Raw genomic sequence first — 26,873 nt, forward strand, 5'->3', positions numbered from 1 at the left:
ATTGTAGAGATGCTTGTATGGAAGTATGCTTTCACAGTAGAGCAAGACAGAATATCACACGGTTATTACAAAAATAATTGCTTGTATATAAATTTTTATTACCAACACATTTTCAAGGATTCCTCACTAAACCTTTATACATTTATAAGAGAGAAAATTACTGACTATTTAATGAACAGCTTTAGCCATACTGATTTCAATGGCAATGCATTATTAAAGCCTTTCTACAAATACTTCAAAGAATTTACACTGGAACAGACCTCTAAAGGTCAGATAATCTAGCTAGCTCCTAATTCAAAGCCAGCCTGACAAGATCAAATTGCCCATGACGTGATCCAGCCAAGTTCTGAATACCTTCTGAATACTTCCAAGGATGAAGAATCCACATCTTCTCTAGGCAATCACATATTTCAGCGTTTTACCACTTTAGCAGAGAAAAATCTTTCCTTGTAGATAAACAGTTTTGATGTTGCAACTTGTCTCTCTTGCCTTTTGTTTAATCACCGAGAAGAAACCGGCTCTGTCTCCTCTACATGTTTTCTCTTCCACATTTTTATAAAACAATATGATCTCCCTCTGCCATCTCTTCTAACGTTGGAATTAACCCAATTCTCTCAGCCTCTCTATATGTATTGTGTATCAGCACCCTAATCATCTTGCTGGCTCTCCACTGGACTTGATCCAGTATGACAACATTGTCTTGCACTGGGACCCCAAAACAGGACTCTCATCCACAAAAGTCAGTGTTAAAACTTACCTTAACAGGGAGCATGTGCTTAGTGTCATACAAAGAACGGCAGAGTTTCAAAATTTCATTTCCTGTGCTCTCCTTTTCCTCAGCTGGGCATCTCTGTAGCATAGCAGTTCCCAGCTTCACCCAGGGACTACCATCTGTGCACAGTCTGCCCACAAAAAAAAAAAAAAAAATTGTTTATACGTTACACACACACATATATACATATAAACACACACACAATTTTCTGAAGTTTGTGCACATGTATGAGAATTAAAGTACGATTTCATGAAATAGAGAGGAAAAAGTTTTGAGACGAGTTACTATGCTGATGCCATCCTTCTTTCAATGCAAAGTTACTAGAAGTATTTTGAATTATGACATACTGTTATCTGAAGAATCACACACTAGATAAAGACGGATTAAATTGGAACACCATAGGAAAAGCATCTCCTTTCTTTGTACCAGCTAATTTCCCAAGCAAAGTAGTATTGAGGGAGTGGTGACATGAATCCAGAATTCCTAATTTTCTTAGCTTTGATCATATCCTAACAGCATCTGTCTCTCAAGTACCTGTCTAGCTTCTTAGTGGAGAAAAAACTTACAAGACTCAAATTTTAATTTTCAGGTCCAACAAGCGCAAACAAAAATAAACATCTAAAAAATATCTTTTTCTATAAAACCCATTTTATAGCCCATACAAACAGTTATGTAGAGAGAAATTATATGCAACTGTACTTCTCCATTAGTAGATACAGATGTAGATACTTTATTATTATGAACTTTATTATATTTAAAGTGTCCTTTCTATTCCTTATAGAAGTTAGAATCCTAGAATCACCTGGGTTGGAAAAGGCCTTTAAGACCACCAAGTTCAGCCACCATGACCTACTGAGTCCCATCACTAAACCATGTCCCTTAGTGTCACGTCTACACGTCAACAATACCTCCAGGGATGAAGACATCACCACATCCCCTGGGAATCCCATTCCAATGCTTAGTCACTTTCTGCATGAAGAAATCCTTCCTAAATCCGATCTAAACCTCTCCTGGCACAACTTGAGATCACTTCCTCACATCCTATCACTCATCATGTGAGAAAAGAGAACACCATCCTTGTTGCAGCCTCCTTTCAGGTAGTCATAGAGAGCAATGAGCTCTCCCCTCAGCCTCCTCTTCTCCAGACTAAACAGTCCCAGTTCTCTCAGCTTCATTTCTCATCAATGCACACGCTCGATCAACATAATATCCTTGTAGCAAGGGACACAAAAATTAATACCACTTCATCTGCTATCACCATTACACGGTCAGCCTTAAACAGAAGGCAGAGAGTAGGCATAGGTAAATTATACCATGCATGCTGGCAAAGGTGACATTTACTATAAAATTTCATTGCTGGAACATTTCTTGGCCCACAGCTGCTATTTGCTAGATCATGGAGATGCCTGGCTACTTTTGGTAGTGATAGGTGTACTTGCTAGGACTGGACGTACTGACAGAAATGGGCAGCAGACTGGAGCTTTTAAATGCGAGTGTGAAGTGTAACACTGGAACACATCCACACTGCCATTTTGCTAAGGTGAATTAAGTTAATTAATTTCAATACACTTCTACAATGGGCTAAAATCACACTTAACAGTGTAGATCAAGACCACATAAAGCCACAGTAACACATCCACTATGTTCATCTCTGCATACGTAAAGGAAGGCACAAAAGGTGTTTTTTTTAAAAAAAAACTCTATCAATTTCTGGCCATTAATCAACATCCCAAAAAAGCAGGATACATTTTTATTTTAGTTTGTTTCAAGAGGGAAAAAAATCACTGGAAGAGCAAATCTGGCAGGTTGGTCTTACTGTGCACTGTAAATTAAGATACTTGTCCAGCACAAGTGGAAAGGAACAGTAAAGTGCTTTGAAAGTGCTGCTTTTCAATGGTATTATTTAGCACCAATTGTTGAAAGTAACATAGTAACTACAGCAGCAAATGGAGTCTGTTAAAAAAATCAGTTGGGCTGACACATAACAAAGAATAGGTCTGACAATTTAGTAGAGGACAACTGCTAATACCTACTATTTCATACATATATAAAGCTCTCTCCTGTTCAGCTTCCACTTTTGAAAGTACATACTGTAAATAAAACCAGCTCCACTGGAAGCTGACATTATATTCTAACACAAACACCAGACAGAGATGATAAGAGCAGGTAAGTTTGAATGCAGACTAAGTAGAAGTCGTGATTTTCATTCTTTTTGACAACTTAATTGAGCCTTTCCATCAGTCACAGTCACTGAACAAACTGCTGCCAGGAGTCTGGCTGGGAGCAGCACAGCTCCTCCTCCTCCCCTTCCAACCTGATGGATTGGACCCAAAGAAGCCAACTTATCTGACCAGCAAAACATGATGCACTTGATCTACAGACCCCCAGTAAGGTCAGGAGAAGAAAAAGTAACAATATGCAACTCCATCTTTGCCACTGGCTAAATTAATAGCTCCTGCTATGTGATCCATCTTTTGCTTAGAGGCATGGAGAGTCATCGCAAATTTCCATTTTTATAGCTGCTGCCTCCAGAGTACATTAAGAAAACCTAAAGAATTTTCCATTAGAAGAAGAAAAAAAAAAATCACACTTCAAAGCACATTTAGAAATAGTTACGAAAAAATAGAACAGTTAGAAAAGTTAGATATAGCCAGAAAGATGCAAGGCCATCCAATAAATAAACCTGCAGATGGCAAGACTTAAGTTAGGCATCGGATATATACTTTACATATATAAATCTTTTCTTACATGTAATTGTGATTTCTGAAAATTATAATTTTCCTTATACATATTTGACCTTCTGTGGTCTGCTAACAAATAGACATCATCTGCCATTTCTACATAAAAACAAGATTCAGTCACCAAAAAATCTGACAACTGTAGGCAGAATTAAGTTTTCTTCTTTCATTAATTTAACCATTTTTATTTATGGTTAAATAAATAAGTCAATTACTTTTTCCATGCTGAAAACTTTTTCACAAACTTGCAATGAAGGCATTATTTTCCTGCACCAAACCAAAAGTATCTTTAGGGGGACATTTTGTATTAAGAAAAATAAAGTGAACTAAGCTATTGAGCCCCTAAAATCATGTCTTTTTGAGTTCCAAAACACCTTATCAATATTTGAAATGAATATAAAAAATGCCTTTTGAATGTAGGCAGCAAGTTCGAAAGGACTGCAGAGCTTCAGGTACTGTCAATCTTTTTCTTCCCCCTTTTTTTTAATGAAGACTTGTGAAGTCTTTATGAAGCGCTTAAAATGACATCTGAATATGAGACTGAGAGACACCTAGATGGAAAAGCATGCATGTATAACATGGGTTTAAACACCAATTTTTAAAAAATACATACATTTCTGAGTATTGACTGAAAGAACCAAGTCACCTTCAGTGATTCCTCAACATGGCCATTCTTTTGTCAGTGTTTTGAAATACAAAAACACCCTCAGACTGATCTTTCTCAGAGAAGTCTTTTTTTTTTTAATTAGAAGTTAAAAAAAAAAAAAATAGTAAGGGCTACTAAGAAAAAATCCCAAGCTTCAGTTCTTTTATTCCTCCTTCCTTTTGAGCATTTACAAAATGTAAGTTTTATTTTCTAGTTTGATATTCAATTTTAAGTATTAGATATTTACTGCTAGGCTGAAAACCAAAATTTTAAGTATTCAGATGACTAAGAGTAAAACTCCCTAGTTCCTGCAGATATCATTACATTTGAAATAAACCATCAGTTAGCATCAAAGGCCTTTTTTTGCAGCAAAGTAAGAACAAATAAGTAAAGATTGAACAAAACCCTAATACATACAGCTAAACAATTGGCTTAATTGCTTATAGTTCTCTTCTTTACTCAACAATTTCTTCATACAATTCGCTTTAAAAAAATGGGATTGCTGAATAACCCACTATCGGAAGAGTTCTTGTTTTATTCCAGCTGAGCTACCCCAGGTAGGTTTTTCAGCAACAGTTTCAGGAACAATTACAAAAAGAAAATCTTGTAAGGGTACCTGAACACTACTGACATGAAATATGCAACAGAGACAAAAGAGAGAATTTATGAGTAATGCAAGAAGAGAAGACACCAGAACAGAGCAGAGATTGCTAGCAGCCTTGCCAAACGTGCAGAGATAAGCGTATGATAATGACTGTCAATGACACCAGGGAGAGAGAGGAGAGAGGGCTCAGATAAAGAAGGCAGGAAGTAAAGATTTTGTTGTTGCTGGTTTTGATTGCTGCGGAGCATCATACTTACAAAATACCCTCTGTTTCTTGGCTGGCATGAATTACTCCAGGATTTACAAAGCAAAATAATTAAAATTAATAAATAAAATTCAAAATAATGAAAATGAAATGTAAGCTATTCCCAGCTGACTCTAACAATAAGGAGTTGCAAAGATCTAACTATCAGCTTGGTAAGAGTTTAGAAAATGAATGCTCTCTCATACTGAAGGGTACTAAAGAGAGCTGTAGCTGACTTTTTAAAGCCAATCATGCTTGAGGTAGGAGGACTGAGGGTGGAATGAGGATGACACTTCATTTCTAGAGCATTATTAACTATTGATGTTTTGAGTTCACGCAAATTCATTCTGATGACAGCACACTTACTATGAATGCCAAAAATCTGTTTCAGAATGCTTCTGCACACCAAATATGTTACTCCTTTAGACAAAAAGATACACATTTTATACTTTTATTTTTAAAAATAATTTATTTTTTACCCTAGATTTTAATTTAGGTTAAGTTCTTGTAATGTATTGTTTGTCCATTAGACTTATTAAAAAACAATACAAATAAACAAAAACACTTCCCCCCCAAAACACAAGACTGCAAAACATAGATGACTGAGCCTATACAACTAAGGGGGAGGAAAAATAATTTACAACAATCATAATTATGATAATTCTGACTACTATTAAAATACCAGGCACATTCCTTGAAAGCAGTAAAAAATTCCTTGAAATGAGTAAAAACAGGGGGACTTTGAAGCCTGCAGATACAGGATTTATAAAGCACTTAGCCTTGCAAGTATTATTAATAACAGAAACAAAACAGATATTAACAGAAAAGGAATGAGAGCATAAACACAAAGACCTCAGGAGAGAGCAAACTGTCCCACCTTTGATAAATTTTTCTACTGGGACAAATTCTAGTAGGAAAGGGAAAACTGAACAAAACCACCACCACAAAGAAACACAAAGAAACTAGAGATGCATCATTTCTAATGAGAAAAGAACGAGGAGGGTTAGGAGAGGAGGGCAGGAAAACAACATCTCTGTCTCTTCTTTCAAGATGTAACCTGAATTTTCTTCTCCTCAAGCCAAACACTGGTAAAGCAGGGAAGAGAACAGACTGCAAGGTCTTTCCTACTCCTCTAGCTAGCAGAGAGAGATGAAGAATAAAGCAACAGTGGGAACTGCAACCTGTGACCCCCCCACCTTTAAAAACAATGAAATCCACAACAACCAAACAAAAAATTAGTTTTCGTCACTATTAACATAATCAAATTTATTTTAATTTTTGGTTGTCTAGACTTTTAGGCAAACTCAATGAAATCTGGAAATCTGAACTACTCTTTGTTTCCCTGTGAACAGTGAAAGCGAATTTAGTGCTGAGCTCAGGAAAACTTCCTGAGCCTGCACTGTAAATCATGTTATGGAATCATGAGTCAGAGATTCTCCATGAAATCAGTAAAGGTAGGTAGCTACTACTAGTAAAAAAGAAGGGGGCAATTTCTCCTGAAGGATTTCCAATGCCTCGTAGCAAAGACAAAGCAGTGAAGAAAGACACCGAACTTCAACTGGTAACAGAAATTATTTAAAAAAAAAAAAAGTAAAAATAAAAATGAAAATCAAATCACAGGATAAATTTTCAGTTTGTTCCTTAAGACTTTGTGCTAAGACACAAGCCAGTCAGTCTCTCCTTGATCTCTGGTAAAGAGATGAAGCAAATCTTTCTAGAAGCATTTCCAAGCCTATGAAGGTAAGCAGGTGACTGAGATTAGTCAGCATGGATTTCAAATGTTGAAATCATTCCTGACCAACCTGATAGCCTTCTACAATGAAATGACTGGATGATAGTTGATGTTACATAGCTTCACTCAGCAACACTTACAACACTCATAATACCCTGACTGACAAACTGATGAAGTGTAGGATAGATAAATGGACGGAGAAGTAGATTCAAAACTGGTTTCGATCATCCAGGATCAAAGGATTGTTATTAGTGGCACAAAGTCCTGTTGGAGACCAGTGACTAGCAGTGCACCCCTGGGGTTGGTATTGGGGCCAATACTCTAACTTCATCATTGAAGACCAGGATGATGATGAGACAGACTGAACCCTCTGAAAGTTTGCAGATGATACAAAACTAGAAAATAGTGGGCAATACATAGGTTGGTTGTGCTGCCATTCAGAAGGACCTTAAGAGGAGTAACAAGCTTTCTATCGTTTCTCTCTGTCCAGCAAAGGGAAATCCGAAGTCCAGTACCTGGGGAGGAATAACCAGCAGTACAGGCTGGGCCAACCAGCTGGAAGGGTGCTTGGCAGAAAAGGACTTGAGGGCCCTGATGGACAAGCCAGAAACACAGCCTCATACCAAAGAAGGCCACCAGCAACCTGGGCTGCACAAGCACTGCCATCAGGTCAACGAAAGTGCTCCTTCCTCTCCTCTCAGCATTTAGTGAGACAAACCTGGAGTGCTGCATTTAGTTGTGCGCTCCACTGTATAAAACTGAGATGAACACAGTTGAGACAGATAATAGAAGTTACCTTGCCCCTTATCTTAGCTACACTGATTTCTTTAGGTCAGAATTGAGATTATGCATATGTCTAGTAGCTACACTGCTTTAGATCCTAAATAACTTACAATATAGGTGTTCAAAGTATTTTGTACAAGTTTTCAGACTTCCAAGATCTCGGAACTAAGATGCATCCTACCTCTGAAATTTAATCCACTGTTAGCTGTGAATACAAATAACATTTAATCATTATTTTGTTTTCTCTTTTTCACTTGACAAAGAGTCTGAAGAAGCACAACATCAAGTAGGAGAGAAATTTAAATAATTTTAATGTTTTTTCCTGTCACAGAACAGTAAACAAGAACTGTCTATTTATAAGTGTTCTGCTTTCACAAAATCTTCAGACTGTCTGTTCAGCCCCCCCAAAAATTTTGCTAATTGTTTGCAGCAATATTTCACTTTACCCTGTGCTCCATAACTTTTTTTTTTTTTTTAATCTAAACACTACCTTGAACAAAGTTTGACAGTTCCCCACACACCGGAAGGCATAAAATTTTTCAGATACAATTAAAAAAAATAAAGAGGAAAATTGGAATATGAATTTGTGACAGATCATACAGCAATCCTTTTAATTCACAATACACTGAAGGAAATATTTAGTTCATAAAACTGTCATGTAGGATTTAGATTAATTTTCGTCCAGAAATCACACACAAGATGCAGGCTTGAAGGTGAATAACCTTTATAGATTAGATTCTAATGGACCAGTTCTCTACAAGTACAAAAAAAAGAATTATCATTCACAAAAAGGTTGCCTGAACTTTTCTGACAAATCAATGTACATAAACACTTTGGGGAGTGTAGTCCCCAAATTCAAACAGGTTGCAATCAATGCCCTCAAAGCAATCCAAAGAACGTATAATTTAATGTCTCTAACCTTCATATGGTCAGACAGAACATGCTACATTGAACTGGCTATCCAGAAAGTATACTAATATTACTGCTCTACTTGAAGGACGTGTGACTTTTGCCTTAACGTAAGATTGTATGAATCCTTTTATCTTAGAAATCAGAGACTGTTACAGAATGGAACAACTAAAATTGTTACCATTAAGTGTGTTCAGGATGTCACAGACAAAAACAAAAGAAACGGTAAGTACAATTGTAGTCAAGATGTCCCTGTGGTGGTTTTACTGTGCTAGGCAGCTGAACACCACAACTGCTCTCTCACTTCCCCTCCTTAGATGAGGAGGGGAAGAAGTAAAGGAAAGAACAACTCATGGGTTGAGATAAAGATAACTGAATTAAAGGAAAAAAATATTAAGGAAATATTATTAATTAAACAATTTAACTAAAGGGAAAAAAGGGAAAGGGAAAAAGGGAGGGGGAAAGGGAATAACTACACAAAACAAGTAAAGGCTATGTGGAAGTGCAGAGGAAAGAAATTACTCTCTACTTCCCACAAATGAGCAATGCTTGACCACATCCTTGAAACGGGGCCTCAATGCACGTAGCCGGTGTTTGGGAGGAGGACAGAGGTTTTCACAACGAGAGCCCACCCCTCCCCTCTTCTTCCTTTCTCCACCTTTTATTGCTGAGTGTGACATCATATGGTATGGAATATCCCTTTGGTTGGTTTAGGTCAGCTGCCCTGCTGATGTTTCTTTCTCACTTTTTTGCCTACCCCCTAGGAGCGTTAGAGAGAATCCTGATGCTGTGCCAGCACTTCTCAGCAACAGACACAACACCGGTGTGATACCACTGCTGTTCTAGCTGCAAGTGCAGAGCACAGCACTGTATGGGCTGCTGCAGGGAAAGTTAACATCCCAGGCAGATCCAGTACAGTCCCAAATCATGATTTTCGATAAACAGTTTCAATAAATACCCATTCTGATGGGTGCCGTGCTGAAACTTGAAACAATTATTTTCATTTTAAATTGTTGGGCTAGAATCTTCTGTATTTGTCGTGCCATAGTATAAATTCTTCGCTTTCAGATATTTCATCTAGAAACAGAAATGATAGGTATCGGATCAAGAAAATAAAAGCACCACTGCTTGGTACCACTACCTACACAGACCTTATACAGATTGTCTGCCACATATGAACATTAGCTTTCAAAGACATTTTCTACATACTGGCAAAAGTGAGAGTAAAATATGTAACTCTAAATTCAAGTATTTGGAAAAACCTCCTGTGCAGTAATTCAGACAATAAAATTGTCCTGTCTTCTGCATGATGCATACTATATACCTTCTACCAGAAACTGATTCAATTCTACTTTTAATAAGCCATTTATTTTCCCCAAATGATCTTTTCAAAAGGTCATACTCCTCTTAACCATGTTTGAACTCATTGACTGAAAGTTACGTGATATGATCAATCAATAAAACTTTTTTTTTTTTTTTGCTTGAAGAAATACTCACCTGTTGCTCATTTCCATAGGTGGCCATGCTTGAAGGAGTAAAACCAAGTGCTGAAACTCAGAGAGGCTGTGACTAGATTCCAGAAGTCCCAGGAAGAGATTGTACCTTTTTTCTTCATTTTCAATATCTGTTATCTCTACCTGAAAGAAAAACGAACATTTTAAAATTACAATTTTAAAAGCAACAAGCTATCGGTAATGGACATCACCACTGTAAAACAATGCAGGAACACAGCCAATGTAATTTTCCCAGAAAGCCATTTTCTTACCTCTCATTTTCAATTACATGTAAATAAAACAGGAAAGCACACAAAAAATGGGAAATGACTTAGGTGTATGTTCCCAAAATAATATACCTACACAAAAGCACATTAATTGATTAGTTGAGTCTTACATCTGCATTCTTCAAACATCCAAAAAATCTTCATATTTAGTTTTCTTCATATAAATATATACTTTTAAATAATGGGCATGTATAGTACCAATCTTAGAACAGCTTGGGTTGGAACGGACCTCAAAAATCACCTAGTTCCAACCCCCACCCCCCCGCCCGCCATAGGCAGGGATGCTATCCAGTAGATCAGGTTGTCCATTGCCTCATCCAAACTGGCCTTGAACAGCTCCAGGGATGGAGCATCCACAGTTTCTCTGGGCAACCTGTTCCAGTGCCTCACCACTCTGAGTCAAGAATTTCCACCTAACATCTAAATCTCTCCTCTTTTAGTTTAAAATCTTTCCCCCTTGTCCTGCCATTATATCCTTGATGGTGTTCAAGACCAGGTTAGATGAGGCCCTGAGCAACCAGATCTAGTGGGTGACATCCCTGCCCATGGCAGGGGGGTTGGAACTGGGTGATCTTTAAGGTCCATTCCAACCCAAGACATTCTATGATATGATCCTATTATCTGAGTGAACAAAAAGTTGCTCTCCAACTTTATATATGTATTAGTTTTGTAATATATCACTCTCACTTATCTCTGAGAATTCAATAGTTTTTCATGAATTTGTATCATCTAATCTTTTCTCCCAGCGGAAAAAGTACTGGAAGTTAATTTAAATTCATTTACTCAATGAAGAACGCTTGCTGACAAGCATTGTAGTGTTTTTCTGTATAGCTATTTGAGCTTATGAAGAAGAAAAAAAAAAAACTTCAGCAAGCTTCCAGACAACTCTGTCTCAGGAAAAGTGTCCATCTCAGTTCAAAACACACAGCTGCTGTAAGAAGTTGAATACACTTCAGCTGATGACAGGTTCTATTACAGATAATTACTGCCTGCAGTTTGCATGGTAAAAAAGTTCGAAGTCTGACTATTGAAGGAAGGTTGCTCTAAATGAAAACCAACTTTCTGCTAAACGAGAAGCAGCTTCTGTTTAAGAGTTTGGGTATCACGCTAGGAGGGCTTTCACAAATGAAATAGCTATTCCTTGTCTGCCTGACACACAAAAGTTCTTGTAGTTTAAAAAATAATTTGTTACAATAACAAGGTAGCTTCCTTTCTGTTATTAACACATTCTAACACTGAATTTTTCCTCCAAACTTCGAAAACTTCCAGGATATCAAACACTTCAGTTACATCTTATAATTCAGCTGAAGATACACAGCATTAAATGTTAACATTTTTGTTTAAGCTCAAGTAGTTCTAAGACTTCAAACATGGACAAAGTTTTCCTTAGTTCTACAGCTACTTTAAAAGATTAAAGATTGTATTCCCATCCTCTCAAAGTGACTCTGATACATCAAGGGCAAGTTTTTCAAAAGAGGGTAGAAAACAGATTACTGATGGATTTATTGAGTTGCCTACATAATTTGTGCCTTTAAAATATTTAGTGTTGAAAAGTTTACTTCTTTCTCCAGGGTATATCTGAAAGTACCGCATGCTACATCATTTTAGATAGAGAAGAAACCTTTCTGAGATCTCTCCATTTAAAATACTTCCCTGTACTGTAATGTCACACGGCAGATATCAATTACCTACCCACTTGTAATATCCCTAAATTCCACCTATACTTGCTGAGATGAAATATGATTATCTTCACTATTAAAATCACATAGCTGAAAAGAGAAGGGAGAAGAACAGGAAAAGGTAAAAGGTTAGGATGTCTCATGTCCCTTTAGGGATTGAAAATATTTAGCAGTCTAGCAAATCTAGCATTTAGATGACTTGATCTGTCCCCAGACTCCTTTCTCAGACAACTAGTTCTAAGTTTTTAGACCAAACAGCTAGCATTATGGATGGTCCATTAAGTACATTTTAGGATATTTGCACGAACAGCACGTTACTTCAAAACACAGACTGAATGTTTAACTCTTTCTAATGATAGACATAAAAAGGGCAAGAAATGGCACATGAGTGTTTAATACTATTAGTATTAAAGGATGAGAAGAGTTGCCACAGAAATTGAGTTATTTGCAGTAAAGAGTAGATGACAGTACGTCAGATATCCTATTCAATGTGAACTGAATTTCAGTAACGTAACATAATAATGTATCTTTAAAGACTGGTTTACATTTTTATAATGCTAATTAATCTGACATCATAAGGTACTGTTTTGGACAGCTGGATCCTTGCAACATAATTGCTTATAACAAAACACATTAATGTGATCAAGGAGAATTAACTTTCTATTCTTAAACATGCTGTGTATTTCTGAAACGTTTCTTTCTACGGCCTCTTTAAAATTGCCTGCATTTCACACTACAAGCAGTAAAAATAAAGTGAATGTTCCACAGCATTATTCATAGTTTTTAAGAAAGAACTATTCAAAATTCACTTTTCATACGACATCTTAAATGCACATTGCTTCCATTTATTGTGAGCTAGGTGAGATTAAAAGGTAGCAACACAGGCAGCAGCATGTGTACTTTTAAGGTTGAATGTGGGGATCTAAAATGTAGCATTGAGGATAAAGGAAATGGAAGATTAATGAAGGAGTAAAAATGGAAAATACATAAGTGTTGAAGGGCAGATGACAAGTATATTTACCTTCTTCCCCCACCCCCAAAAGACTAGCTTTATCCTACCTTAAACTTCCCACTCTTTCATCTTTTTATACCTCATCTTTTTTCCCTGCTTTACATCACCTTATTATAGAGAATATAGATGCGCCGCTCTGTATTCTATAAACTCCTGTGTTTCAAGGAAGTTTTAAGCATTACTTCATTCCTTTGACAATATGGTTATTAGAACTTCTTTTTGTAAACGAAAAGCTAAGATTCAGAGGTAAACCTAAATTTTAGCAGCAAGAATGCATGAGCATTTCTGACAATGACCACACAGTCAACTGTATCAGGAATATTTCCAAAAGTATTCCTGAGTTGAAAACATCATCAAATACATGCTGATTCTGCAAGGGTTGTGTACACACTTCACATCACATGTTGATAAGTAGTCCCACTGGTTTCAACAAGATTGCACAATGTCTAAAATTGTACCTTCTTTGAAGCAGCTGTATTTAACTGGAGTGTATGTCTTTACAATCAAGATGATTGAAATCTATATATGATTTACCCACTAGCATGCCTAGAAAAATCCTAAGCAGATCAACACTGTGCAACGGAAACACAGATAATAGTCAAAAATTTAAAAACTTACTTTCAATATATTGTTATTTTTCTAAAAGAGAAGAGTCTATTTTAAGTTAAAAGACCTGTAAGGTATACTAACTGTTATGTAGTAAACCAAGGCAGTTTCTCTAAATATTTTCCACACAGCTTTCCACTTTGACATGATAACTTATCCTATCTCTAATTCTTTCCTTACAGTTCTCTAAAAATAAAAGTTATCATCAAACCACCAAAAAACACAAACTGATAGCTCCTTACTACAAGGAAGCACAATCTTGAAGCAAGGCATCAAACTGACTTAATTATATTAATATATAATATTAATTTTAATAAGCTTTAAAATAAACATAGATGTATAAAAATATACACGTGTATACATTTATATTAGGAGCATTGATTTTCCTCTGTATTCTCTTCTCTTTCCAAGGCTAAGAGAGAGCATGGAGAGGAAGCAGTCATCTAATGCAACAGAAACAGGGCATGGTCTGTGTTAAAAGGTAGACATTTCATCTTATAAGAACCAAGAGTTAGCTGAGATGAAGTCAACAAGGTTATAGTTAAGCCTGTCATCTTGTTGTAGTACCACAGCAAAAGAGCAGAGACATTAAAAATTCCATTTTAACTGAAGATACTCTTTGTAGTGACTCTGAATGATTGATTCAGATGACTCTAAAGGGTGCAACGCAACAAGGCACTGCATTTCTAGTAGTATGTTCATCTTTAAAACCATGGCAGTATAAATACCTCCTGCTCCCCTGCACCTCCCTTTATTTTTCTTCTTAATTAAAAACAAAAACATCCTTCTAAAATATTCAAGGCTATGCACAGATAACCTGCCACAAACTGCTCAGACCCCTGGTAGCAGAAGGGCCTGAAAAGAAGAGTCTGTCACTAACCAGGTTAATGAGGCCTACAGCAAGCTAGCAAGGAGTACACTTGAACTTCAGATGATCTGAAAGGCCTATGAAAGAGCAAAAATGGAAAAGGAAAAGCAGGACTTTCAGTTTTAAGATGACTTTACATGACTTTAGCCATCAAAAGCACTATTTTTTTCCTCAAGTAGCTACAGTCTGCTTGTTAACAGGAGATTCATGAGATTTAACATAGTGTATCTTCAATCATCCATTTCCCTACAGAGAAAGTCTTACACTGAACTTGCTGTAACCTGCAAACCTTAAGAAAACCGAAACACTTTATGATTTATTTTATTTATTTTCTGGAGTCCAGTTATTTATCAACCGACCACAATACCTTAGTTCTCACATCACTTTATTACTAGGGCATTATATCAAAGAAGTTTCCTACAAGCTTTTTAAAACATTTTGTTTTATATACCAAATATGAAGTATAGGGGCATGGGTGCTTTTACTGCTGAAGTATAAAAAATAAGGGGTGTCTGGCAGTTGGTGGAGGTACTTGTAATCTCTTCAACAGTACATTATCTGGACACAAACATACCCTTTATCTTGCTTCAGGCATTCAGAACAATCCTGGAATGCACATTCTTCATATCCAGTATGGAAAAAAAAACAACCACCTTAATGCACTTACAATCCCTCCTCTAATAAAACATCGAAGTATTCTGCCTGACAATAAAATCTTTCAAAGATTTATATATAGTTCTCTTCCCCTATAGATTAAATGTATTAGCTGTCCAAAATGTTGAAACTTTTACCCACTTTCAGAGCACTAAGTTTTGACTCATCATCTTACTGCACAGATTTGTTACTGCTTTCTAGAGACCCAAGTGCAACACATATGAGAGTCCAAATATGAAGAGTTCCCTCAAAGTTGTGTTCTACCAGCTTTTGAAAACTGGTATTTTGTAAAAACAAACAAACAAAGATGGTACACTTGAAGAATAAGGGTAAATAAAGCTGTGGGACATCTTATATGACTGGTAAAGATAACTTTTGTGTTTGTAACTGAATAACTCGGTGTTGTGGTTTAACCCGGCTGGCAGCTAAACACCACACAGCCGTTCGCTCACCCTCCCCCCTCCCTCTCTGGGATGGGGGAGAGAAACGGGAAAGTGAAGCCTCTGGGTTGAGATAAAGGCAGTTTATTAAGATAGAAAATAATAATGATAATAATAATAATATGTACAAACAAGTGATGCACAATGCAATTGCTCACCACCCGCTGACCGATGCCCAGCCCAACCCCGAGCAGCCGGCCCCCCCAGCCCGGCTAGCCACCCCTATATATTGTTTAGCATGACGTCAGATGGTATGGAATACCCCTTTGGCCAGTTTGGGTCAGCTGTCCTGGGTCTGTCCCCTCCCAGCTTTTGCTGCACCCCCAGCCTGCCCGCTGGCAGGACAGAGCGAGGAGCTGAAAAGTCCTTGGCTTAGTATAAGCAGTGCTCTGCAGCAATTAAAACATCAGCATGTTATCAGCACTCTTCTCATCCTAATCCAAAACATAGCACCCTACCAGCTACTAGGAGGAAAAATAACTGTCCTAACTGAAACCAAGACACTCGGTAACTGAGCCATGTGTTCAGTTTAGTTCAGTACATTATCTCACTCTTGAAGTTAGTTTAAATCTGTATTTACAGCAACAGTGATATATTGCTGTATCTAAATTGTGTCCCAGAGGCATAACTATCCCCTATATAATGTTTTCCTACATTGGGAGGACAGACATCTGACAGAGTTGCAATGTAGTTTAAGCAACAAAGCATTTTATTTGAGAATCTGACACCAACCAATTTGGCTGATGACCTAGAGAGTGTTTTAAGCAAACAGAAGTGCTAATAGAAAGATCCAGGAAAAGAATCAGCCAATCCTTCACCTGAGATAAAATACAAAATGTTGTCTGCTTACATATGAGAGTGATGACTAGGAAAACTAAAGCAAACACACACACACCCTACCTCCTTCTGCCCAACCAAATCTGTTCAGCATATATCTTTTACTCTCAGTAAGCATGGCAGAGCCTCGTTTTTTTCATCAACAGATTTTGTTCAGTACTAATGTTCTAAGGAAATAATTGGTAAGGGTGTTGGTAACCAAAGAATATGGGACATAAAAATCAGAATATTTTTGTTTTAACTGATTGTATATTGAGAAAACCTACATTTGTGCTTCAAACCAATTCCTGATATTAAAGGTATATATTTTTGGTTTCCAAGAGCTGCAGCCAACAGCCTATTGCTTTACATGATTATAAAATTCATTTTGTTACATATGCCAGATTGTAAATGTAAGTATCTCAAAATATGTTCATGTTCATCACTGCAGTGTAAGTTTGAATTAATAAGGCATCAAAAATAGAAACAATAAACAGGCGTTTGAGTAGCCCCTTACTGCTACAATACATTCTCAACTTGTTTGGACTCCCTTGTAGAATGCATTAAGTTTTTATTTATTCACCCCACCACAAGCTCCAGTGGTAGAGACTTTATCTACATTACATTTTAAAATAATAGGCAGATCTGACATGAAGAATTTTACTTGGATTCAAGATAGGGAATGCTGATGCTAAGGCTTCTTCCAGTCATTAGGCAGGGCTTAATATGATTTATAAGCAACGACTGAAAGGATTAATAACAACTTGACTTGAATTCTGTAATTGGCATCTCTGTACAATTGACAGCACAAAAATAAAAGTCTTACTTTAAAGACAATATAATCTAAATAGGTAAATCATCAGGGCTACATAGTTAAAAGCTTGTTACGAAGGACATAATATTACAAATTAAGACATTTAAGAGATATAACTTATATAAATCATATACATTCATATAAGAGTGTGAACACAAATGTTAAAAATCATCAGCTATAATAAAGGGCAGACATGTACAACTCTTCCTGAAACTGTACAGCTACTGACCCTGTCAAGATAAGATTAAGGGCTTTTAAACACTATTTTTTTATTTCACTCTCTTCAGACTCTTTAAAGATGCTAGACATCCCGTCAACCTTGATGCTAGACACATTACATACTTGTAAAATAAGGCAAAAGCAAAAGCACATATTGAAACATCTTATTCAAAACCCTCATGTACCAGAGCAACATTAAATTCTTTCAAGGGCAAAACCACAAGTAATATTGTCGCCAGCACACTATCAGCATTCCATTACTTCTAAACCAGGGTGTCTCTAAAAAGAAATCTTTTAGGTTGTGATTGCGAGTGAAATCTTCAGAGACACAGCAGAGTCAGGCTGGAAAAAGTAGAAAGAGGTGAAAAAGAATAATTCACAATTATTCTGCCTTCCTGTCCATGGGCAAGAGTGCACGTGAACGTGCACATGCAGAAGTCATGATCAACCAGGAGAGCAGAGCTGCACATGAATGGTTTGAGGTACCTAATTAAAGGCAGGTTATGAACAGATTTCACCCACAGTCAGACAAAGAGTTTTGTTTTTTTTTTTTTTTAAAAAAGTAAATTAGTCATCTGTTTTGCAAGACATACACTAGAATTCAGAGACACCTAGGAGGAGGAGAAATGTGGACCTACTTATGCACAACATACTATGCACAATTTTATCCAATAAACTTGCAATAAAATACTACCTTCTGTTTGAACTAGAATGCTTTCTGATAGACTTACTCTTCTGATCTAAGTAAGCAAGTTAGAAATTGTTGACTTGTTTACAACTTAAAATTAACATGGAAGCATATGATTGGTATCTTCAGTTATCCTGGTTATCCCCACCTATCACTCAAAAGGTAGCTCTTCCTCATTTTGCTTTCAGATTCCAATTACTAGATCTTGCTCTGGTAATATTTGAATTTAGAGCTTGTTGACACACATAACCGTTTCCACTTCCCACTCCTAATTAAATTCCCGTGACTCTGACTTGTTTTAAGGCCAGGTTGGATGGGGCTGTGAGCAACTTGGTCTAGTGTGAGGTGTCCCAGCCTCTGGTGGGGGGGGATGGGATTAGATGATCTTTAAGGTTCTTTCCAACCCAAACCATTCTGTGATTCTATGACTTCCTGGAGATGAGGGCAATGATCAGGTAAGTTTCACACATACTCCTTTTCCTTTTTTTCCTTCCACAGCCATTTTTTGACCACTGTTAGACACAGAATATTGGGCTAGATTGGACTTATTAAATTTTTTGTTATGAAAACACACTGGGCCAACAATATTTTATCTGCAGTTTCAAAGTGAAATTGAGGGAAGACAGGGACTCACGTTAAGCCTATCATTTTCATTACATGAACTGTGTACTCTCACAAGGTAGCTGAATAGAAGTAAAATCCTAAGACATTACAAAGAAAGCAAAGGCACAACACGTCCATACATCAGTAATTTCATAGCTGTGTAAAACACTCTTATTCTGTGAATAAAACAATGGGTAGTTCTCAAAGGAAGAGTCTTAATACTTCCATTAGTAACATAATCACTTCTGCTACGCTTTCTCTCTATGCATTCTGCACATGAAATAAGAACCTCTCATGCTTCCTCTTTTTATTATTTTATTTTTGTTAATTTTCATACTTGCTTGTTCTAAACTGAGACATTTAATCTGCTCTGGTTCTATTGACTTCTCTCATATATAACAAAATTCAGTGCTATTGAACTCTAAATAATAAGTTAGCACTGAAATGCCCATGATTTCTAACACTGTGGTCCCTCACCTATTAGTAACTATTGGCAACTGAACGAAACAAAACCCAGATCTTTTAATTCTCTACCTGAACTGAAAAGCTAAATGGAATTGAAATTAGATACTTTTCAATCTACATCTGCTTTTATTTCTACAGCCTTCATTTCTTATACAATAAGGCCCAAAGTACTTAACTTTTCTTCTCTAACAGTAGAATTGGAAACAAAAGTCAGCAGAAATGCAATGCTCAGAGACCTCAAGAGTAGAAAAGATTCACAGTAAAAAGACGGTTGAACCCAACTATTTTCATAATGCAGAATTCCATCTTAAACTGAACAGAAATCCGTCCTTGGGAGAGACAGGATCAGTCACATTTGCTAAGCCAGTATTTGCTTTAGTAGTAAAACTCACAGGTGATAAACAATTATGTATTAAAATATGTATAAACAATTCAAAATTATTTGCAGATAATGAGGTTAAAGTTCTGTTTATATATTTTATAGATTTAATCTTAAACCTCATATATCCATAAAGTTCTTTTCCCAGTATTTACCAAAACTTTGAACAATGATTTGATATAGTACCTTTTGCTCTATGTCCTAGCACATTACTGCCACATACAGAATTAAAGGCAGTTAAGAAATATAGTTTAAAGAAAAATTATACAGCACCATGCTTTGTATAATATAAATATTCACACACTTTATTAGAATTAAATTCAAAAGACTTCCTAGAACAAGGCATACTGCCAAATGACTAATGTGAAGCACTACCATATACCATGTCAGCTTCCTCCATGTGAGCTTCCAGACTTTGTACTATAGTTACTTCCTATTTTTTTGGAAGGGCAAAGACAACTTTTACTTTTGAAAATGCCCACAGAAAGCTGTGGTCTAGATTATAAAATGTTTAGTTTATCCATACCACTGTAGAAGAAAAAAATATATACAAAAAATATTCATAGGTATGTCATTTGAGAAGTCCATCCTTCCTTTTGCATAGATGAGCTTTACCTTCTCAGAAATGTATTCCAGATATATTACCCTCGTTGCAGAGGAACATGCCAGTTTTAAATGTGATTTTTCCATCTGCCAAGTTCATATGTAGATAATCCTACACCCAATCCATTTTGAGTTTTGATAAATGGAAACATATTATAAGGTAATGAGTCACAGCTGAGAGATGGGTAGTTTTTTAAAATCTGTTCTACCGGGCTCACAGATGCCCCCACATAATGACAAGATTTAGTTCTATTTTATGAAAAAAAACTGTAGGAAAAAAAAAAAAAAAAAAAAAAACTCTCATTTGGAGCCTGTACAATGTTGTGAATAAAATTCTGTTATTTGAAGGGAACATTTATTTAACAAAAACCAACATACTTACTAAGGAAAATCAGTAAATCTGTGTTATAATGTTGTATGGTCCATGTTCTCCACTTAAAGAACAAACAAAAAATACCACCAACTCTCACTCCCCCATTCCAAGTACTTTTCATTTCCATTACTAATAACTTGAGCTGGCAATTCAAAGCAAAGGCCTACTTCTCGATCTCCCCTTCATCTGAGTTTAAGACAGCACATAGGACAAGAGCTCTTGCTGCAGTATTACCCATGTTCTGAACTCAAAAAAAAAAGAACAATGACAACTTCAGACCTAGACTTTGGATAAACAGCCACTATCTGAAAGACTGGAGTGTATGCTGTCAAAACATTAATCTTGCTAGAGCAATCAACGTGAAATTAAAGCCAAAGTCACATTTATTTTTTTTTGTGACAAACTTAGTGTTCACAAACCATGTCTCCTACCCCAGAGGTGGGAGAACTGAGGTCAGACATTTTGTACTTTCCCCCAAAGCTGGACTCCACAGACTGCACATATTAAAATAGGATTATGAATGGTGAGCACATCTGAAAGCCTGCTGCACACAGATACTGAAGGGATGTGCACTATGTCACAGGCCAAATCCTGCTCAAACTAAAGTCACTGATCAGGATAAGCAAGTTATGGGATTCAAGTTTAAAAATAAGCCAACCAAAAAGCCTAATGGTGAGGACTTAAACAAAGGCTTAGCCACATGTTGAGCTCCCTGTCTTGTAGAAATACCCAAGAAACTTTTTCTTCCAAACTCATTTATATATTGCTTAATTCCTTATCTGCTTGACATGCAGCTCACTAACTTCTAAGAAATGCATATAGATTCAGTAAACACAAATGCGTTGCCTAATGCATAAAAATGCCTAACTTGCACAGAAAATAAAATCCTTTCATTTATATTCTACAGGAGACTGTCGTAATCTGCACAGAGAAAACCTCTGAAGACTGCACACAGATATTGAGCGATAGATAGATAAGAGTGAATAAAGAAAAAAATGCATTTAAAAGATGTATATATCTAGCTGGCTAGAATTGAAAGACACAAGATTAACCTACATATAATTTAAAATGTACATTAACTGTCAGTTAATATGAAAAAATGAAAAATGAAAAAAACAGCTATGCAACACAAGGAACTTAAAAACACAAGCCATTTTACTTGCACGCACCAGCTATTAATCATTGTTTCATACCTCACAGTCTATGTATGGTAAAGATACTCTACATTTAAAACTGAAAAGGTGATAGAAGATTCAGCCTGAAAATAACAGGATTTTAATCCTTAAATAATACTTTTAAATATAAGCTGTTAAATTAGCATCAGTATTTTTCCCCATGATGCAAGTGGCTCTTCAGTTTACCTTTTCTGATTATCACTACCATTAAGAGAGCAGTGTATGCACAAGTTCCCAGTATTCAACAGTAAACGTAATTGCTGTCTTGATGATCAAAGTCTGCAATTCTTGCTAATAAAGGAAAAATTATATTAAAAAAACATTTTCATGTAAATGAAAACTTGTCAAAATTAATTGTTCCAAAATGTTGTTCTGCATATAGGGTAAAATGACAAATTAGGAGGCATTTTTATAAAGAAAAACACACATTAAACTGAAACACCTGCCTTTAGAAACAACAGTTTGTTGATACTGACTCTAACTCAATGTCATATTTCAGTATCTATCAAAATAAAATAAATGATAGACTTAATTTTTAACGTAAAATTTCTCTATTATTTATCCATATTTAGACCTGGACCAGGAGCACTGAAAGTGTTAAGTGAATGGATACCACAAAATTATTGTTGCTGTACGAATTTAAATAAATGACTAAGTCTGTTACAGCCATAAAACGGATCAGAAACAAGTAGGCAACACAATGCAACAGTCATACGGAACGGCATTACGTAAGCACAATTGGTGCTTTTCTTTTTGATTTGATGTAGTCATAGTCATAGCAGTTAACGGTTGTCACAGATGAGTCTGTATGTAATAATAGTGACAACATATTTAGATTCATAATTCTAAGTAATGGAAAAGAACCTCTAAATGGCAGACTGGTGGAATTTTGGGGTGATACCTACCAAAAACTAGGATTTATTAAAAAAAAAAGCCCTCATAAACATCAGACATTTACATTTTGAAAAGCTAAAAGGACTAGTGTTTATATACACTGTAAAAGAGGTTAGATGTGAAGCACTTGCTTTTCTTATGGAAAAGAAAATCTCTTTCAATGAATATGAACTGCTAGAAATGCCTAAGAAGTAACAACTATTCAATGAACACTTGAGAAGGGATCCTTAGATGATACAGAGTTTACAGACCTCTAAAATAGCATCAGTGTTTGATGGAAAAAACAGTTTAGAATGAAATGGTAAAGAGCAGAATTTCTGATGATTTTCTGACTGCTTCTTTGCTTACACAAATTAATGGATGCTTTTAGAGAATTGCCTTGTGAAGTCAAAACAGGAACCTAAGCCTCACTGACTGAAATTCAGAGACCTATATTTAACGTACAGCTGATGTCAAAAGAACAATCGAGGTGTTTGGATGCACGTACTGTTGATTTCCACAAGGACATCACATTCCTTCTCCAATTATCTCATTTCAGGAGGTTTACTGTGCATCACAGCAGGCTCAGATGGAGGTGAGAATGGAAAACAGAAAAAATTGGGGGTGAGATAACAGGACTGGAATTGTTTACTTGGATTATGTAAGCAACAGGGAAAAAAAGTGGCAAAGTACACAGAGGAGACTGATTTTCTCATTTTACTGTCCTATAAAATATGGAATAACAACATATACAAAATCACAAAGAGATAAAAATCCTTCTACAGTGCCAGTATGTCTTGCCCTCAGTGCTGTATGACCAGTGCCACAAATTTAGAAAGTCATAACCTAAGGTTGTGTTATCGTTTACCCACACATTTCTTTGCAACATAATACTAACTCTTTATATCTCATTAGTGGGATCTTAATTTTTCTAAAGCTGCGATAAAAGCACAATATGCAATTGTTTAAATCATTCCTCATTTATACCTTCATTACAAAAGACCTATTACAGAAAGTGAATTATTCCACATGAATTCTCTCCAGAGCACATTTATCTTCCTCTAAAGCAACTGCAGTAGCCATGGAGTATCGTTCTACCCAAGTCTTGCATTGGAAACCGTCATGTTCACTCAAGCTATACTGCTTCTCTCTTCACTTTGTCTTATCCATTTTACTTGTGCAGTTAATGGAAAATTTTTCATTTGCATCCTAAAGTATTTAATCAATCATACACACTACAGCAGTTTATGTTTCCAGAAAAAAAAAAAATACAATTTAGATGTTTTCATATGGATAAATTGCATCTTCAGGAAATGGAAATTAGTGTTTTAGAATATTAATTAAAACTTACATTTAATTTCTTAACCTTAATTTTTATGCATTACCAGTGGAGAAACAATGTCTCTAGAATTATAAACATCATCTTAATAAATTTACTCAAAGTTGATAGGACCATAAATCTTTCTTCTAAGTAAGCATGTTTCACAACCAAAAATGGCTGAGGATTAAACAGATAGTGTTCCTTCACCTGTATTTAGCCAAATCAAGTTAAATGCAGGTCATTGCTATCAGAAAGCTGATAAATGCCTCCAGCAAAATGACTTGGGAATTCTTGCTTCTTTGTGCTCCAATCTAGCTGACACAAATACAAGCAATAGGTAAAAGCTGAAAATCATGTGACAAAACTATTTCCATTGAAACCTTTCTTTATGAAGTCATGGGGAAAAAAAAAGTAAACATATATTTTTCATACACTGGGGAAGAGAGACAAAAAAGACAATGAAGACTTGAAAGCCATAAACAAGTTCTAAGAAAGTCATTATGTTAATGTTGGTATTACAAAGGTTGCTGAGACACATACAGTTTCCATGCAACGTACATAAATGGCCTATATGAAGGAACTGTAAATGGGGGAGGCTGTGTATATCGGACACACATTAATCTAGTTACGTTTCAAAGTTAAATTTTGAAAATAACAGATAAAATAAGTAAGGGTCCTAAAGTTACGATCTCAAATTTGTATTAGATATCCCTTAGAATTAAAAAAAAAACGCGCTTAGCCCTTCAGCAGCTCCTATGCCCTCTAGATCACACACACACAAAAAAAAAAAAAACTTAACAATATGAGGGGAAAGGCTAAATGAGATTACCTTCTCTAAATGACAAAGCTATTTGCATTTAAGTAGTATGCAAATAGTAATTACATTTTCAATTTGCATAATAATTAAACAATCCTTTAAAGACAAGATGTGTCTTATATAAGCTTCACAATTCCTAACTTCTTGTCTTAAACTAACCCTTGGTTTACCTACAGAACCTTTGCTAATATCACTGCAACTTCCTGGGGAAAAAAACTCTTGTTACTGTAACTGTTCACTGTACTGAATGACTATGCACACACGTAACCAGCTTGGTGTTATTTTACATGTCAGACACTGATGCGAGTCATTACAGACTAGGTTTTTACAAGTGATTTGAAAGCAAATGCATTTCTCATCTTAGATGAATAAAAGCTAAAGTTTGATATGAACATTCTAAACCACATTTTTCTCACCTCCCACCCAAGACTTCTTTAATGTACAAAAAAGTCAGTATTTTGACCCATATTTTTCATGCACCAGTTAACTAGAAAATTACAGAACCTGAAGAACTCAGATAAAATTCATCAAGGGTATTAAAACAACACATGCCTCCTTCTTCCAGTAGGATGGGATGCTACTGGAATGTGAATTAAAGACTCTCAAGCCTTTGAAAAATGAGGACCTCTGAATTTTTAATTTTGTTAACTAATCATTATAGAACTGGAAATTGCCGTGTTTCTGACCATTTGATAGGTAGCTGCTTCCATAAAGTACATTTTTAATTTTGTAAGAGCTGGCCTGTTTCCCAGCAGCACATTGATTTGTTGGACCACTACTTACAGCACCTACAGCATAATTAAATATTAAGTCTCCCTTTGATGTATGCAAAGCCTGACTAAGAGGATTAGTAGACACTCTGAGGGTGGCTTTCACACATTTTCTGGTAATTGAACACTGCAATATCATTAAACTTATCTTTACTCAATAGGATTCCACATACAACCTTCACAATATTTGGTGTCCCTTTCTGTATGAAGAAATGGTAGAGGAAAAGAGGGATCTTCTAGAAGCATGGCAAAAAAGCCGACCAAGTACAGATAGAACAGGCTGGAAGCAAGATCATGAACACATTTTTGAAACATTTACCATTTAAACTTCATTAATAAATCTTTTAAATTCAGCCCTCTAGTTAAAAATAGCATTCAGTTGTCCCCCTGCCATTTTTTTTCCATAATGTGATCAAGGGTTTTACTACTTCGTGGGATGAGAAAGGATGAGCAATTTAACAAAGTTGTGGTTACATCAGAGAAACAGATACCTACAGACAAAACAGACAGATCAGCATGTCTGAGCACACTTCTGAAAGATGTGATTCCTTATGTCTACTTTTGACCTGGTTTTACCACGGGTCAAACTGCATTTACCCAGCAATTTGATAGAACTTTTAAACTGTGCTTCAAGTTCCGCTTCACAAGGGTGCTTTTACATCCTCACACTTGAAGCACTCACCTGTGTATGAGAAACTTAATTAATGCTTTCCCAAAAGCTGGGATTCAAATCTCTCTTCACTTTTCAGCATTCAACCACTGAATTATGCAGTGTTATTGTTTTACTAATGTATCATGAAGGATTGTGAAATGCATCTAGCAAAAATACAGAGCCTTCTCCAATGTGCTGTCTTATTATTCTATCTCCCGTTTGTTAATTCACAGAATTAACAAATTCAATCAAATAAGGTCATTTTTTCCCCTTTCTAACACCATCTTCTAGCACCATCTTCTAGACTAGTGTTTGACATCACACGACTAGAAGATAAAAATAAAAATAGTTTAGTTAATCACTCTTGTTTTCTTGGACATTAGTGAAGAGCTCTGAACTTCAATTACTGGTACTTAACAAACTAATATGACTGTTCTGTCTACATCACTCATTAGTTATCTAGCACTAGATATTCACTCAAAACAAAGGGTTCCCATCCATCACATTTAGCTTGAACTGACAAGAAAATTAGAATTATTTTTAAGTGTGTTCCAACAGGACTCTTGTGCTTGCACTCTGTGGCAAGAACTGGGGTGAAAAAAACAATTATTTTTATAGAAGTATGTATAAGTATGAAGTATGTATAAGTGTAACTTTCACTATAAAAACTATTTTTGAACTTAGCTAAATACTATATATAGAGAATTTTATATTACAGCATTGTATGGCACATATAATTAGCTCTGAAAGGTTTGAGCTTGCCTAGCACAGTTGTAACAGTTTTTACTATGTGGCTTCTTGCAATACTTGCTTACTTATCAGGAAAAGAAGTTGAAGT

The 26,873-nt window shown here is 36.0% G+C and overlaps 1 protein-coding gene across 2 annotated transcripts in view; it reads right to left on the reverse strand.

Moving 5' to 3' along the window:
• Positions 1-26,873, reverse strand: part of NBAS (NBAS subunit of NRZ tethering complex) — a 178,875-nt gene that overhangs the window by 17,218 nt on the left and 134,784 nt on the right. The window contains exons 48-49 of one of the 2 annotated variants that reach the window (XM_035320545.1): positions 9,924-10,065; positions 758-900 (exon numbers count right to left, since the gene is read on the reverse strand). In XM_035320545.1, coding sequence (XP_035176436.1) covers positions 758-900; positions 9,924-10,065 — 285 coding nt within the window. Of the gene's footprint in view, positions 1-757; positions 903-9,923; positions 10,066-26,873 lie in introns of both variants that reach the window. The other variant, XM_035320544.1, reaches the window with a different exon arrangement.

Source organism: Oxyura jamaicensis, chromosome 3, assembly GCF_011077185.1.
Source record: "Oxyura jamaicensis isolate SHBP4307 breed ruddy duck chromosome 3, BPBGC_Ojam_1.0, whole genome shotgun sequence".
Lineage (NCBI taxonomy): Eukaryota > Metazoa > Chordata > Aves > Anseriformes > Anatidae > Oxyura > Oxyura jamaicensis.